Genomic DNA, 16,673 nt, shown 5'->3' on the forward strand with positions numbered 1-16,673 from the left:
AAGGTAAAATTAACCTGTTGTTACTGTGATTTATAGACATTCAACACAACACCTAGCTAATAGTCTTTTGGTCGCACACACCCCTGGCGATGCCGCCCAGACTTGGCGCACAGCAGGCTCCGGTTGAGGCAGCGGAGATTACGAGGCTGAAAGCTGAGCTTCAAACGCTCTCTAGGACCCGTGCTACTCAAGACGTGTCTGGGCGATACTCTCGGCTGCATTCTGCGGCGACTCTCGCCGAGGATGCCAAGCTAGATGGCAGCCAGCAGGCAAGCGTACTGGCGTTGCTCGCTGCCGCTTATGGTGCAGTCGGGCGGAGCATTGTCGGCACCGCTGGCGCCAACTTGCGGGTGTGGGCATTCCTCGGCACCAAAATTCGTGAGCGCTGCAACTCGCAGCTGGTCCTGGCCCTGCTGCGCTCGGATACTCTCAGCCTTATCGCACAGATCTGCTCAGCACTGGGCACGGCCGATGGCGGCGATGCTGTAGGTCCCTCCACCAGCAGCAGCAGTGCCATCCCGCGCAGTGCACAGGTGGTCATCGTCGGGCAGGTCTCTTACATGCTCTACAGCATCGTGGGCACAACAGACGGGAACCAGCACGCAGCGCTATCCGATCTAGTCACCGCGCTCGGGCGCAGCCAGCTTTTGGAGCATCTCACCGGGGCCATCCTGCGCCTGGCGGCAGTGCTGCCACCGGGCGTGCGCGGCAGCGGCGACCCGGACGCCGCTTTGGTTCGTCTCCACAGTGCAGGCCAGGAGCCATCAGCGGCGTTTGATGCGGAGGCGGACTGGGCTTGCCTGTGCCTGGCGGTCCGCGCAGTGTGCCAGTCAGTGGTAACGCTAGTGTATCCCAACAACTTGGCTGTTGAATTTAGCAGCCTTGCGCCTGTGCCGCACCCGGTCTATGTGGCGACGGATCTGGAGGATGTGGTACATGTGTCCCAGCTGCGTTCGCTGTTGTCCGGGCGATGCGTGCAGTGGTTCCTGGTATGGGCGCTGCAGGCCGCGTGCCTGGGGGCGGCAGCTGCGGCGGCTCCTGCTGCGGCGGCTCCGGGCGCAGCCGCAGCGGCAGCAGCGGGGCCCGGTCCCTCCGGCCCCGACGCGCCACAGCAGGAGGTGCCGCGGATCCTGCCCCTCCGTCTTCCACCAGCGCCAGCGGCTCTCCCGGCAGCTGGCACGCCTGTCGCCGCTTGTGCCCTTGTGGAAACGGCCGTGATGCTGGTCTGGCAGATGACTGTGAGCGGGCCCGGGCACCTGCCAATCGTGCAGCCGCCTGTCGGCTACAGGCCGGCGGCGGCCCCGGTGCAGCATGCATCCGGTGCGGCTGCTGCCGGTGCTGGTGCGACTGCCGCTGCGACTTCTGCGAACGCTGGTGCCGGCGGCTCAGGGCGGGCGGTATCGCACGGGGTCCCCAACAACGCCGTTGCAGTGTACGACTTGATCAAAGCGGACTGGCCTGGATTTTACGGCATGGGCAGCGGCGTTAGTGGTACCGGTGACGGTGGAGGCGCCGGTGACGGCACACGTGTGTATATGTCAGCAGCGGCACCGCTGCTGTGCCGGCTGGTGACGGAGCTGCTGCCGCGCCAGGCGGCGGCGCGGCTGCCAGGGCTGTGGCGGGAGGTGCTGGTTCCGGGTGTGTGCAACCATGCTACAGGATTCCACGGCCCCCGTGTGGGCGAGCTGCTCCGGCTGCAGGTGCCCGCACTGCCCCTGGCGGCTGGCGCGCCGCCGCCGTCAGCAGGGGCCAGCAGCTACAGCACCTACAGCCTGCGCTGCGCACTGGACGCGGGGCTGCTGCCGGCGTTGGAGCGGGCGCTGCGCAACGAGCAGGCGTGGGCGATAGGCGTCCCACATGTCAGTGACCTCAGCAATGGGCCTGGTCGTGCCAGTAGCACGGGCCCACAACCCGGCGTCGGCAATGCCTTCCACATGCTGCGTGAAATAAACGGTAGCTTGCGCAATTCGGGCTTGTGGCCCGCGGCGCTCGCGCGCGCGCCGCCGGAGCAGGTGGTCGGGCTAGTAGCGACGCTGACGGCGGCGGCGCGACGGCTTTCCCAGCGGCCGCCGGTTTTGCTAGGTGTCGGGCCACTAGTGGGGTGCCTGAACAAGATGATGCCGTGCCAGGAAGACGCAATGGGGCTGCTGTGTGGCAACCTTGCAGCGCTGTTGGAGCAGGGGCTAGACCTGGCGGAGGATGCGGCATCGGAGGGCTGGGCGGCAATGGCATGTGCGGCGCGGGAGGAAGCGACGGTGTCGGTTGCAGGGGCTCCGGCGGGCTCCAGCGGCCACAGCCACAGGCGCCGCTACCTGCGGCTGAACGACGCGCTAGAGGCTCCGGAGTCCGCGCCCATGCAGTGGGCGTGGCTGGTGGCTGCTGGCGGCACGCCGCCGGCTGGGTCGGCGGCGGCGGCCCAGCGCGACTGGCTGTTGTCCTTCGCGGCGCTGCAGTGGCTGCCGCTGCTGCTGGAGGATTTAGGCGCCACTGTCCATGAAATTGTGAAACGGGAGGAAAGAGCCGCAGACGGAAAGGCTGTGGTCTTGAGCGCCATCGGCTTGGAGACGGCGGTGGTGGTGCTGCGGGTGGCAGGCGAGGTGCTGGCGGCAGCCGCGCTGGCGCAGGCAGATGCGGCAGAAACGGCACAACGAGTTACAGATGACGCCAGCGGCAGTACGGGGCAGGCGGCGGCGGGCATGGCGGGAGCTGGCCAGGCGCAGCAGCGGCAGCAGCATCTCGAGTCCTGGCGGCCATTCATACTCGGGCTGGTGGACGGCGGGTACCTGCGGCAGCTAGTTGGCTACATGGCAACACACACGGAGGAGTGGGTCGGCGTCAGTAGCAGCATTAGCAATGACAGCACCGGCGACGGCACGCGCTGCGGTGGCGCGGACAATGCGGATGCTGATGCTGTCAGCGGTGCTGGCCTGGAGGGCTGCGTATTGGATGCGCTGGAGGCCTTCTGGGCGCACCGGCCAATGGCAGTTGTGGGCCTCATGCTGGTAGGGGCCCATGATCAGGGCGACTGCACCAGCAGGCTTTGTGACCGGAGCGACAGCGTTGGCAACACAGACAGCAGCTGCAGCAACGGCAGCAGCAGCAGGAGCAGCAGCCCAGCACCGGCCCATCAGGTGGTGGTGGACCAGGATCTATGGGGTCTGCGACCGTTGCGGGAGGTGGCGGCGCGACATGGGCGGTCGGAGCTGGTGCAGCTGATGGATGCTGCGAGTGCGGATGTTGCTGTTGCCTTGGATATGGCAGACGCAGCGGTGGCAGGTCGCGAGGCAAGTGTGGGACTACCGGATGTGTCCTTCAGCCAGCAGGTGAAGCAGCTGCAGCTGAGGCTGCGGCGCCGTTACGGTGGCGCGGCAGAGGGCGGAGGAGGTGCTGACGGCGCTGACTACGGCGCCACCGGCCGCCACCTGCGCCGTGCCTGGCGGCTGCTGTCGCCGTACGAGGTACGGCAGCAGGTGGAGGCCGCACTGGCGACGGCGGCGGCGGCTGTAGTACCTGCGGCGGCCACCAGCAGCGCCGGGGCGGCCAGCGGCTCGGGTGGCGGCGGCGCGGCATCAGTGGCCGCGGCGGCTGCGGTTGCGCCTGCAGCCCTGTGCGCCAACCCCAGCTGCAGCAGCCTGGACGGCCCGAGCGCGCTGGTGCCTCCGCGCGGCGGCAAGACGTGTTCACGGTGCCGTGCGGCCCGCTACTGCTGCGGCTTGTGCCAGCTGCAGCACTGGCGCGAGGGAGGCCACGCCACGCAATGCCCGGGCGTGGTCGCGGCGACTGCGGCCGCGGGCTCGGCTGTGGCCTGTGGCATTGCATGGATCCGTTCCTAGCGTGGTGTGAATTGGGGCTAGTTGCTGAGGAACGTGCGTGCATGGAGCGTCGAACAGGAGCAAGGATATTAGGATGCCTTGCGGATGCCTTCTGCTGGCGGGGCGGTCTGTGTCATGATGTGAGCACTGCGAGTGTGTCATTAAGATGCATACTGTCTGGTACTATGTGCATGCTTGTGAGTGATAGGAATTGCCCCAACACGCTTGGGCTATTGCTGGTCCGGAGTGTCAGGGGTGCGGCAAACCGAAGAGGCAGCCATTACTCAGTAGGCCAGTGCCCCCGTACAGTGCAGCAGAAGTAGAAGGGACACGTTGAGAGGAAGCGGAGGCCGGAGGGGCGGAGTCAGCGACGGAGTGTCTGGACGGCGGCGTATCGTGCTGTGGCTGAAGAGAAGAAATGAGGAATGGCTCTTGCGTGTGATGGCACCAGCGGCAGAGCGCTGTGGTGCTGTGCCGGTGCCGGTGTTGTAGCGCAGCAGTAAGCTGGGGCGGCGGTGAGGGCTCGTGCCCTGTGGGGGTTGTGGCCTTGTGGGGTTGCAGGGCCAGGTGCGGGTCCAGCATGGCTGTGCGATGGGACAGTGGTATGGCAAGTTGGCGAAGTCCCGTAGGGTGCAGCTGATTCCCAGAACCCAGCAGATGGCAAGCAATTTGCAACGGCAGGGCAGGAGTGCGCGGTCGGTCGAACGCCGGAGTCGCGGTACCGACAAGTTGCTGGCTGGCTACACGTTTGCTGACGCGCATTCCTCACGCTCCGGGCGCCCGGCCAGGCGATAGAACACACAGACACCGCAACGCCACACTCGCGAGGCAGAGCCGCATCGCACCTGCAGGAAAGTGACCAGCGTCCACGGATAAGCACCAGAGGCAACCGCAGAGAAAATGCAGACAGAATGCAGCAAAGCAATGGCAGGGCGACAGTGGGGCAAGCAGGGGCGAAGCCAGGGCGAGGCAAGGCAGAAGACGGAGCCCGAATGTGCGGATGATGAGTGGCGGGCGTGTCGAATGCAATTGCGACTTTGCGAGACGAACACAACCGGAGTGTGAGGAAGCGCCGCGGGGTGGAGGTCCCAGCATGGCGCAGCGTAGTAGATATGTGTGTATGTGTGATGCACCGGAAAGCCGGACAGCTCAAGGGAACCGGCTGCACCCGAGTCTGCGTGTGAACAGCCCATGCCCCCATGCCCCATACATATAAGCCAGCTTGCCCCAGCCCGGTCGTTGGGTGCTCGGGACCAGCAGAAGCCAATGCTTATGGCGAAATCCAGCGCCGAGCCGCGCGAGCACACGAGCAGCTTAACGAGCGCGGACGGGGACATTGACATGCTTGAAAAAAACGCACCGCTAAAACCACAGTGCGGACTGTGCGGCTCGTTATGAGCAGGTGCCGGCGCTGCTGGTGTGTGGCCATGTAGCTAGGCGCCCCCGAGCCCCTGGCCCTTCAGGTACCCGTAGATGGTGTCGTGGCCGCCCCCGAGCCCCTAGCCCTTGAGCTACCCGCAGATGGCGTCGTGGGCACTGGCACTGGCGTCTGGCGGGCGCGTGACGTGCATGAGGGACTGAGGGAGGGAGTGCGATGGCACAGTGGTAAGGCAGGTTGGTAAAGTCCCGTAGGGTGCAGCTGATTCCCAGAACCCAACAGATGGTACACAATTGGCAACGGCAGGGCAGGAGTGCGCGGCTGGTCGAACGCCGGAGTTACTGTACCGGCGAGTTGCTGGACTGAGGGAGGGAGACTGGACGAGGCGCAGGGGCCTGGCCTGGGCGAACTGGGGTCTGGGGGCATGCGCGCTGTCTGCTGGCTGGTCCCGAAGCGCACGGTAACCGACACGAGCTGTAATACCGTTGCAAGGTCAAGTCCAACACTCTCAGCGCGCCAAGTAGCTTTCGGTCGACCTCTCCTCCCCTGCTCCAGACTCCAGCCCTCCACTAGTCCACCAGCGCCCATCTGTTCGTCGTGCAGGACATCCGCGCCGGTGCATCCTCCTTCCCGTGTCCCAGTCCTTCCCGTCGTGGTCTTAACCCTTGAGCAATGTCTGATTACGTCCTTCAATTGGGTGCCTGCCCAGTGCCCGTACCGTGTGCCGGCATGCCGCGCCGAGCCCTCCACCGTAACCGCCCGCCCTGTACTCCTCCACCTCGCACGCCACACGACCGGCCCAGCCGACCGGTCGGACACTCGGGCAGGACATGCTCTCGACCAGACCAGACCACCGCAGCCCCACACCCCCGTGCAAGACCATACCAAACGGCACCACCGCCGCCGCCAACATGCTTTGCCTGAGCTCGCGCCCAGCCACGTGACACTCGCCGCCGCCACACAAGCTGACACGCTCCGCTCCGACAGCCCACACCACGCCGCCAGAAGAGTCCACTACCCACGCCAAAGGCCGTGCCAGGGGCCTGCAACGGGGCTGGCACCGGGACCAGGACCGGCATGGATGCCAGGACCGGCACCGGGGCCGGAAGCCGCAGCTGCAGCCGCAGCCGCAGCCGCAGCCGCAGCCGCAGCCGCTGCTTACTCGTCTGCGCGACGAGCCGAAGGCAGGTACCTGGGGAGGGGGCGGGCGGGCGAGCAGGGAGAGGGGAGATGGATTTGGCACGCCGTGGGGCACAGTACAGAAAGGATTGGGCATGGAGGTGAACGTAGGCCAAGAAGGTGTGTGGATGTTGGATAACGGATGGCACGTGCCCAAAGCCCCCCTCCCACACACAAGCTGTTACATCGAAATGCTTCAATGCGAATGCGGATGCGGTACATGTCGCCCGCAGTCCCGCACTGACCCTGCCCAAGCCGCCCGTGAGCACCGCACCGAGCACCGACAACCCCACGCCCGGACCCCTTTGTCTTCCAACACAATCCGCACAACACGCAGCCACCCTCAAAACGCGCCACGCAAACCCATACACATCCACTCCCTCACCCTCTCACCCACAGAACCCGACACCGAGACCGACTCCCATACCCACCTGTGGTCCTTGGCCGCGTTCTTCTTGCGCCTCTTCTCCATGAACTTGTCCAGCTTGCCGCCCTCCTGCAAGTGTGTGTGAGTGCATGGTCGCGGTGGTGGTGGTGGTGACGTGGAGTGAAAAATGAGGAGGAGAGCGCCGAGTTCAGGGAGCGTGCGTACTTAAGCCTCAAGGCGAGCTAACGTTGACGCCCATGCAACAGCATCTCTGATGCGGGCAGTGGATGTAATGCTTGCTGTCACTTGCTGCAGGCACCTCCGCAAGTACGGCGTGCTCGTCCGCCTCCTTCCAAACCCTCCACCAGCCTCCCCATGCTCCCAGTCCCCCTCCGCAGACCCCCTGTCCTGCCGTCCACCTCATCCCCCATCCCCCAAAACACACACGCCCCCTTCCTCCCGTGCCTTTCTCCCCCCTCTCCCCCCCCCTCCCCCCCCCCCCACCTTGAGCTCCTGGTACTTGGCCAGCAGCTCCAGCTTCTTCTTGTCCGCGGCCTTGAGGAAGTAGGGCTGCTTGCCGGAGCCCACTGCCACCTTCTCCTTGCTCTGTACGGTAGGTGCGGTGGCGAGGCATTGGCGTTGTGGTGAGGGTGAGTTGCAAGGATGTTTGGAAAAGCAGGAAACGTCCATGGGGAGGAGGGACGTGCTGAGACCGGGGGGTTGCAAGGATGTTTGGAAAGGCGGTACAGGATGCACTGAAGACTGCAGACGAAGTCGTTACCACATGAGCGGCCGTCCGGGCGGCCGCGCTCCAGCTCGTTGTCCCTCCGTAAAGCTGATAGTACCCAGTGTAACTAATAAAAACGTGGGCGCATGTGGCGCGTAAATCTGGGGTGAGGTTGGCGGGGATGGCGGTGGCGGTCGCTGTGCTGCAGGTGCCGGTGGTGGCGGATGCTGCGCTGTAATGCTGCGGTGTCGAGGTACACAGCCCCCCTATCCCCTGCAGAAACCCTCTGCCTTGCATGGACGCCTTACCCCCACAGCGCCACCTGCCCCAGCAAACAAGCACCTCGAACCGCCCCCTTCATAAACAATTATGACTGTAACCCCACCTTCCACTCCCGCTCCAGCGCCTGTGTGCGGCGGCGCAGGCTCTCGTCCTTGAGCTGCGCCTCCAGCCGCTGCAGCTGGGCCTGTGTGTTTGGGGGGGGGGGAGGGGGAGAGGGAGAGGGAGAGGGGGGAGAGGGAGAGGGAGAGGGGGAGAGGGAGAGGGAGAGGGGGGAGAGTCAGGACGGCAGGGAAAGGAAGGGTGTGAAATAGCGGGCATGGGTGCTGCGTGCTCAGCGCGAAACCGCTGCGTGAGGTCGTGGCGCCCGGGGCGCAAATGTCTATCTAATCTTGATCAGGCAGCCACAGAGTGATGCGCAAAAAGTACATGTGTGTATGTGTGTGTGTGTCTGTGTGTGTGTGCCTTGCATTCTCTCCATCCATGCGCCGCACGCACCTGCATCTTGGCCTTGAACTTGGGGTTCTTCTCCTTCTGCGGGGCGGGGTGATTGGGGGGTTGCGAGGTTAGAGCTCTGGGAGCAAGGTACAGCAGCGTGTGGCTCGGGGGCGGCGGCGGCGGCGTGGGTGAGGGTGCGGCGGCGTCACACCAGCACCTGCTGCAGATCTGCCCCACTGGCGCACCCACGCATTCACAAGCCCTGCTCCAACCCCCACGCCGGCCAACCCAGCCCAAGACTGCCAAGCCCATTCCCAAAACACCCGCCCCTGGTTTTCCGCCCTTGGCTTCCCCACCCCTGGCTTCCCCACCCCTGGCTTCCCCACCCCTAATCCCCGCCCCTGACTCCTAGCCCCATCCCACCCCCCTGGGTTCGGTTTAGTTTGCACTGGTATCTACAGCCCCACCCTTGACCCCTAGCCCCATCCCACCCACCCCCCGCCTTCCTCCGCACCTTCATCTTGGCCTGCAGCTCCGCCTTCTCCGCCGGCAGCATGTCGTCGTACAGGAAGGCGTAGCGGCGGCGGAACGTGTCCTTGCCGCCGCCCGGAGCCCCCGAGGAATCGAACCGCGGGTCCACGGACTTGCTGTGCGGGTGGGAGGGGGAGGGAGAAAGGGGGGAAAAGGGGGAAAAGGGCGAAAGGCGGGGGGAGGGAAGGAGACAGGGAGGGAGCGGGAGGGCGATTGAGTGTGAGTGTTTGTTGTTATGCAAGGGTGTAAGGGAAGAATACACGCAGGAGGGCATGTGTTGGCGTGTGTATGTGTATGTATGTGTGGTGGCGGTGATGGAAGCGGTCCAGCAGTCCTGCGGCGGCGCACAGGTTGGACCGCAGATGTGCGGCAGCAGCAGCAGCAGCAGCTGCATCCCGCCTACGTCCAGCTTGCGACAAAGCTAGCCAGGCCCACACGTGCACTCCGCCCCTCCGTCGCGTGGCCATTGCGCCTCCGCCTCTCTACCCCACATGCTTCCCTTACGGGTTTGGCTTTAACTGCCCGCCCCTCCTCCATCACTTCAATATACTAATATATCACCTCTAAACCCTGTGATCCCCCCTGCACATCCCGTGACACCCCACCGCCAACCCCACTCGGCCCCCCCTTCACTCAGCCACTCACGTGTTGGGCACCTGGATCACCTCCCGGAACCGGCCCACGGGCCGCTTGCTGCTCATCTCCTGCGGTTGGTCGGTTGGTCGAGCGGTTGGTCGAGCGGTTGGTCGGGCAGGCACGTACGGTTGCAGGCGAGGGGTACGTGCCACCCAGGTGCAGAGGCTTAGCGGCCAGGTCACACAAAACGTTACACCGGTACGTCGGCCCTTGGAACGTGTCTCGCGGCCCCAAGCCCCCCCCCCACCACCAGCAAACTACCCTGGGACTCTCTGCACCTCCCGCACCTGCGGGCGGTCCTTGTTGGCTCGCTTGAAGTTTGCTGAGGCCGCGTCCGCCCGCGCCGCCGCCACACGCGCCGCCTGCCCGACCTGCGCGAGCGTGCGTTGGTGTGTTTGGGGTTGGGCGATATCATGTTAATGTGTCATGCTTGCAGCATTGGCGCTGTGGATTATAATGAGGTGGCCATGCGACGGTTGATTGCCCTGGTGCGCCCCTCTGAGGGCACTGGGGGCACAAGCGGTGTCAGGCCTGGCAGCCCGCGCAACGCAACCGGCTCCCCCTGTTCCCATCACGAGGGGCCCCTGGCCCTGCCCCTGCCCCTGCCGCTGCCCCTGCCCCTGCCCCTGCCCCTGCCCCTGCCCCTGCCCCTGCCCCTGCCCCTGCCCCTGCCCCTGCCCCTGCCCCTGCCCCTGCCCCTGCCCCTGCCCCTGCCCCTGCCCCTGCCCCTGCCCCTGCCCCCGCCCCCGCCCCCGCCCCCGCCCCTGCCCCTGCCCCTGCCCCTGCCCCTGCCCCTGCCCCTGCCCCCGCCCCTGCCCCTGCCCCTGCCCCTGCCCCCGCCAGTACCCCTGCCCCTGCCACCGCCCCTGCCCTCCGGCTGGCTTGCCATCACCGTCTCTACTCATGCGCCGAGGCACGCAGGCCGTCACGCCCATGCCCGCGCCCACACACGCCCCCACACACGCCTCGTGCACGCACCAGTCCGCGGCCGTCGCGCTTTATGGCCTCCAGCACCTCAAACGGCACGTCCGCCACCTGCATCGCATGCGGTGCACATCACGTTGCACGTGCAGCGCAGCATCATTGTGGCGATGGGCGTGTGTACGTTGTGTGTTCGCGTTTGTGAGCACGTGCGTTCACGGTATGTACAAGTCGCTGAGGACTGCAGCTGTGTGTGTGTATGTGGGTGTTTGATGCTGACCAGTCGCTGGGACTTGGCATAAGGCACCCTCTGTGACACGGGCACTGTCTGGGTCGACATGCCGGCATGCGGCACGTACCCACCTGCTCCTCCAGAGTGCGCTCATTCCCGCGGCCACTCGCTCCCCCGCCGTTGTCATCATCATCGTCATCATCATCGTCTTCTTCATCCTCGTCCTCGTCCTCTTCATCCTCATCCTCATCCTCACCCCCCTCATCATCATCGTCGTCGTCACGGGCAGCACCGAGCCGGTCCAAGCGCCGGCCCCGGCCCCGCCCGCCGCCGTCCGAACCGTCGCCACCGTCGTCCGAATCCCCCTCGCCCTCCTCATCTTCGTCGCTCATGTCGCTGTCATCATCGCTGCCACCAGGCCCCGCCTTAAAGCGTTTAAGCGCGCGTAGCTGGTCCGGCGTCATGCCGTCCTCGTCCTCATCGCTGCCAGCAGGCCCTTCATCCTCATAATCGTATTCGGGCGCCGCTGGAGCCTGTCGCCTTTTGAACCCTTGTCGCTGAGCCTGTGGCTTGGATGCCTGCCGACCGCCTTTCATCGTCAGAGTTTAGCGGCAGTCGGTTTGTCGGCGCTGTTAAAGCAAATTGCTCCCCAATGTATGTTGCGGAAGTGTTTCGGAATTGATTTGTTACAGTCTTGCCCAAATCAACTTAACGGACTACTAACAGTAGTCGCAGCTGTGTGAGTGCCACAAAGTTGTTTCCTAGTGCGAGCAGAGAGCTAAACCAGTACAAATCGCACAGGTTTACACTGTACAAAGTCATCCGTGCCGGCGATGAACACACCGCGTTCATGAACACCCCTCATGACACACCTCTTGACTTGCCGCTTGCGATCGGGAAAGGTTGTGACGAGGTGCAGGTAAAACCAAGGGCGAGCGGAGTGGGGGAGGGGGATCCGGACTGTAAAGGGAAGACCTTAGGGAAAGCTTTACAGTACGCCGCGCCACGCCACGAACCCTAAGGAATCATCGGGTCATGACACCCCCTGGCCCTTCGACTTTGTAACAAATTAATGAGCTTCTAGCTAAGCTTCTGCAGCAATGGGCGGGCGTAGGGGAGAGCGCGGATGCCCGGCGTCAAGGGTGGCGTCAGCCGATCGCGAACCGGTTTCATGCACCCCTGCAGCCTCTAATTAGGTGCAACGCTGCGCTGCAGCACTTCATACTTGAGTTGTCAACAATCGAACACCACTTCTTTAGTTGGCTCTTGCACACGCATAACGGCCCCAAACGCCTTTCGTCGATTCTATGTTCGGCTCCTTGGTGAACCGCGCTCGTCTAGTTGCTCTTAATCTCACTCGTAAGCTCGCTCAGCCAGCTGAAGGCGGTGGCGTCACAGGGCTCTCGCTGCTTGCTCGGCGCTCGCTCCTAACCTCCAGGTTTGTGGCACGGAGCGCTTTGCCGCTGGCGTTTCGCATGCATCGGGCGTAAACGGCGAAACATGTCCATGAATTTCGGGTCGTAACTGGGAATAGGGCTGCCTTTGTCATCCTAGCCACATAGCTATTTGCCGCGCGGTGCAAACCTACCGACCCTCGCACCTTATGAGGCCCCCGCTCTCCCTCCCCCAGCCTCTCTCAACCCCCCTACCCCACGCCCATAACCCCTCCCTTGCCCCCTCTCGCACCCCCATCAAACCCCCTCCCCCTCACCTCACCTCCCCCATAGCTCAGCTTGGTTTGGTTTAGTTTGGCCTGGTATTTACCACCTCCCCTTCCTCCCCAATTCCACCGCATCAGGCGCCTAGGCCTGCTGGGCCGCGGGCGCGGCCTGCTGGCCGGCTCCGCCACCGCGGGCGCCTTCATGTGGCAGGACGCCGGCGCGGCTCTGGCGCACGGCCTGCACACCTCCTCCGGACTCCTCAGCTCCGCCGCGGGGTCGCTGTTCGGCGGCGGCGGCCGAGTGGAGATGGGGCTGCTGGGATGGCTGTGTGTGGACCTGGGTATCAACTGGGCTGGCTGGGCGGTGGCGGCGGCGCTCAAGGTGAGAGCGGGGAGGCTGATGAGAGGGCGTGTGGAGGGGGCTGGGGAGTTGCTGGCATGCGTTTGGGCTAGGAGAATGTATAGGTGGGAGAGGGCACGGGGAAGGAGGGGGCAGGGGTGTAGGGGTGGGCTGTGCGGTGCCGGTGCTGGCGGTGGGGGTTGCAGATCCGGCGCACCGGGATGACGTGTGCCACACATGTCTGTGGTGCTTCAAGCAGCTAGCAGTCGTGCGCACGTGTATGCACGGATGACGGCACACGACCCGGCAGCTCCTGTCTCACCGCCACCTCCCGACCCCCTCCTCCTCACCTGCCCCTTTCCCCCGAACCCCTATGCTATGCTCCCCTACCCTCCCCTTCCTCACCCGCCGCTTGCCAATTTCACTCCCCCCCTTCCCTTGTCCTTTCCCTCCCCTCTCCCCTCCATCTCCCCTCCATCTTCCCTCCATCTCCCGTCCATCTCCCCTCCGCCCCCCCACCCCCAGACTGAGAAGTTCTACGACCTGTTGGGCAGCGCCTCCTTCCTCACGCTCACCGTGGGTAGCCTGCTCACGGGCGGGGCCAGCGGCGCACGCAAGGTGTGTTTGTGTGTGTGGTTGTGGGTGTGTGTGGGGGGGGGGTCAGGTGGGAAGGGTGTGAGGGGCAAGGGAAACTGGGCAGGCGGAGAGGTGGTGTGGAGAGGACGGGGACGCGCGGATTGAGGGGCAGGGGGAATGTGGGTGGTTTGGGGGACGGGCGCAGGCGCGCAGCACGAGGCGGTGATGCCACGGAGACGCCACGCTTGCTCCAAACCCAATGTTAAAGCGCCATCCTTTCTCATGTCCCTCTCCACCTCACCCAACTTGATGTGTCACCTGTGCACCGGGTGCTCAACTCGTCTTCCTTAACCATGATGCACACACACCCTTGCCTGTGTCCCGCTAGTTCGGCTCGGCTTGGTTTTTACAACCCCTTGGACTGGTAATTACAAGCCCCCTCCTTCATCCTCCCTCCTCCCGCCGCGTCAGTTCCTGGTGAGCGGCATGGTGGCGGCCTGGGCGGTGCGGCTGGGGTCCTACCTGGTCACGCGCGTGGTCAAGACCGGCGGCGACGCACGCTTTGACGACGTCAAGGACAAGCCGGGCAAGTTCTTCGTGTACTGGACAATGCAGGTCAGGCGGCGCGGGCGTGTGTGGGGTGGGGCTGGGTGGGGTGGGTGGGTGGTTGTGAAGGCCAAATTAACAAGTTAGAGAATCGGGGGCGATGGGACGGGTGAAGAGAAGGGCGCTATCGTTGATGCGTGACGGGTGGGCAGGTGGATGGGTGTGCTGAGAGTGGGAGTCACGGGCATGGCGGATAGAATGAGGGAGGGTGATGCACCGGCGGAGGAGGGTGATGCACCGGCAGACTGGAGGTTTCGCTACCGACAAACGTGTGTATGTGTGCATGTGTGTATGTGTGTGTGTGTGTACACAGTCGCTCACCTACCTCAAGCCCCCCTCCCTCGCCCTCCCCCTCCTCCTCGCCCTCCCCCACACCTCCCTGCGCAGGCGGTGTGGGTGTTCGTGTCGCTGCTGCCTGTGCTGTGCATCAACGGCGGCCGGGCGCCGGTGCCGCTGGGGCCGCTGGACATGCTGGGTGGGTAGTGAGGGGGCCGGTGAAGGGGCGGGTAGGCGGGGCCGGTGAGTGGGTGAGAGAGGGGGCCGGTGGGCGGGGTCGGGTTTCGTGTCCGTGTCCGTGTGGTTGTTGGTTCTGAGTTCGTGATGGCCTCGGTCTCGACCACATCGCGTTTGGGTTTGGATTTGGAAATGACTGATGAGTAGCCACCCCTCCACCCATCCCCGTTGGCTTGTCGTGCGTCTCCTGTAAATCCCGCCAATGGACTCGCAAAGTCGCTTCTCGCTCCGGCTACTTTGGACCCGCCACCTGTCGATAGGCTCAACCCAACTTTCATAATATTGGGAATGGTGGACTGTCCCGCTGGTAGCTGGGTGGGCTCGGGCACGTGACCCCCTCGCCCCTCCGCATACCAACCATGTACACGCTCCCCCCCCCCCTCCCCCACACACACACACGCTCCACCACACACACGCTCCCACACGCTCCCACACACACACACACACACACACACACACACACACAAACACACACGCACGCCCCGCAGGCATCGCTGTGTACGGGCTGGGCATGGCTCTGGAGGTGACTGCAGACTGGCAGAAGGCGGCCTGGAAGTCGCGGCCCGAGAACAAGGGCCGCTTCATCGACGAGGGGCTGTGGTCGCTCAGCCGGCACCCCAACTACTGCGGCGAGATGATGATCTGGTGGGGGCGGGGTGGAGGGGGTGGGATAGGTGTGGGGGTGGGGGTGGGGGTTTGGGTGTGGGGTGTGGGTGGTGGTCGGAATCACGGAGGGGGGTAGAGGACACCCGGGTGGGGTTGGAGGATGGGCGGGAGCTCTGGCGTGTGTGGTGTAGGGCGTGTACGGTCGGCATAAACGTTCAAGCCACGTGAACTCGGGGTTGCCGCACGGCTGGCAGTCGTACACGCACACCACAACACTCTCGCCCTCGCCCACCCTCACCCACTACCCCACCCCACCTGTATCTGGCTGCGCCTTCACTTCTCCATTAATCCTGAATGTAACCCACCCGGCACCCCCCCCCCCGCACCCGCACCTGCGCACACACAGGTGGGGCGTGTTCCTGACCTGCGCCCCCGGGTTCGGTGCCGCCTGGCAGTACGTGTCGGTTGCCTCGCCGGTGGTGGTGATGCTGCTGCTGCGCTACGTCAGCGGCGTGCCGCTACTGGAGCAGATGGGCGAGCAGCGCTGGGGCACGGAGCCGGCATTCCAGGTGCGCGCGCACTTGTACCGTACTGGTGTGCGCGTGTGTTGGGTGGGATTGGGGGTGGCGGGGGATGGCTGTGTGCCCAGCAGGTTAGCACCCAGGGTACGCCCGGCACAGCCTGCGCGACGGAGCACTACCAGCTGCCGCCTCCCGGTCGGCACTCACTGCCTGCGTATCTGCTGTCTCCCTCGCTGACTGCCCTACCCTTGCTTCTGGATCTCGATTCCCTTAGGACTGAACCCGACTGCCCCCCATCCCCCACCCCACGTCTACGCCCTCTCGTCTTATTTAACATTCATGGAACCCCACCCCCCACACACGTAACCGCCGCCCGCTCCTCATCCTCCCTCCCACAGGAGTACAAGGCGCGCACCAACCTGCTGCTGCCGCTGCCGCGCTTCAAGGATACGCACGTCAACTGAACGCCAGTTCAGGCGAAGGAGCGGAAGAGCTAGGGACTGGGACTGGGCTTGGGGCTACGGACGGGCTTTGGGAACGCGCCCACGGAGGGAGCCCTTGTGGGGGCGAGCTGTGTATTGTGTGTCCATGGCAGCAGTCCGTGCGTGCATCCATCAGCCGGGCAGACAGCGCGGCAGGTGCACGCCAGCTGTGGCGGGTCGAGGGAGCGCGCTGGGCTGGAGGCGTGGGGCAACACCGGCACGCGTCCTGGCGTGGGCGGTTTGCATGCTTATTAAGCTGCTGGCGTGCTCAGCCGCCGCATGCGTTTTAAGACATTCACCACGAGTGTGCCGGGCTGTCTATGCGGTGACTTCAGTTTTGGTCTTGTCGTTAGGGGTGATCGGACTGCGCTTTTGACGCGTGCTTATATGAAAGTGTAGATTGTGCTGCGCGCATGAGAGCGTTCGTCACTTGTTTACGGCGTGCTTGAGAGTGATTCGAGAGAGAGAGAGAGAGAGCGGCTTGGGTTCGCCGATTTGGAGGGCGAGTGAATGAGTTGAGGGAGCTTTGAGCAGCTTGGCCCTGGGGATGACGAACTCGTCAACATGTGCTCCTGTGGAGCGAGCGCCAAGTTTTTGCCACGAGTTTTGGCCCGAGCGCACATGTTAACAAGTGCTGCGTTTTGTTTGTGGGTAAGTTGACGTGCCGTAGGTCCGTAGCAAGGTGGCCGGGGCTTTCTAACTGCGAATGTGGTAGCCTGGTGGGAGCGGGGTTGGCCCACGGCTGAGGCACAAGCACACTAAGCAGGTGTGTGACCGGATGTCACAGGCATACCAGCAGCCCAATCCCTGCATCAGCACTCAGGTCAGCCTCGTGTAAACTCATTTGGTGAGCTCATTCTGGATCATGT

The 16,673-nt window shown here is 64.4% G+C and overlaps 3 protein-coding genes across 3 annotated transcripts; 2 read left to right on the plus strand and 1 right to left on the minus strand.

The window, feature by feature from the left end:
* Positions 1-19: 19 nt before the first annotated feature.
* On the plus strand, positions 20-5,682 carry CHLRE_09g401626v5 (uncharacterized protein). Its single transcript, XM_043066036.1, has one exon. It carries the CDS (start codon positions 90-92, stop codon positions 3,831-3,833), a length of 3,744 nt encoding a protein of 1,247 aa, XP_042921404.1. The 5' UTR covers positions 20-89; the 3' UTR covers positions 3,834-5,682.
* A 1-nt stretch (position 5,683) lies between these two features.
* Positions 5,684-11,449, minus strand: CHLRE_09g401663v5 (uncharacterized protein). The gene is made up of 10 exons (XM_043066037.1): positions 10,632-11,449; positions 10,326-10,382; positions 9,635-9,718; positions 9,357-9,415; positions 8,695-8,827; positions 8,241-8,276; positions 7,849-7,929; positions 7,241-7,342; positions 6,801-6,865; positions 5,684-6,382 (listed from the first exon to the last, which is right to left on the minus strand). The coding sequence occupies exons 1-10, from the start codon at positions 11,094-11,096 to the stop codon at positions 6,349-6,351; spliced, it is 1,116 nt and encodes a 371-aa protein (XP_042921405.1). The 5' UTR covers positions 11,097-11,449; the 3' UTR covers positions 5,684-6,348.
* Positions 11,450-11,569: 120 nt separating this feature from the next.
* Positions 11,570-16,654, plus strand: CHLRE_09g401701v5 (uncharacterized protein). The gene is made up of 8 exons (XM_001697535.2): positions 11,570-11,938; positions 12,299-12,542; positions 13,026-13,118; positions 13,548-13,691; positions 14,070-14,157; positions 14,684-14,840; positions 15,208-15,370; positions 15,721-16,654. Exons 1-8 carry the CDS (start codon positions 11,808-11,810, stop codon positions 15,784-15,786), a joined length of 1,086 nt encoding a protein of 361 aa, XP_001697587.2. The 5' UTR covers positions 11,570-11,807; the 3' UTR covers positions 15,787-16,654.
* Positions 16,655-16,673: the final 19 nt, after the last annotated feature.

The sequence above is a fragment of the Chlamydomonas reinhardtii genome, chromosome 9, assembly GCF_000002595.2.
Source record: "Chlamydomonas reinhardtii strain CC-503 cw92 mt+ chromosome 9, whole genome shotgun sequence".
In the NCBI taxonomy this organism is placed as follows: domain Eukaryota; kingdom Viridiplantae; phylum Chlorophyta; class Chlorophyceae; order Chlamydomonadales; family Chlamydomonadaceae; genus Chlamydomonas; species Chlamydomonas reinhardtii.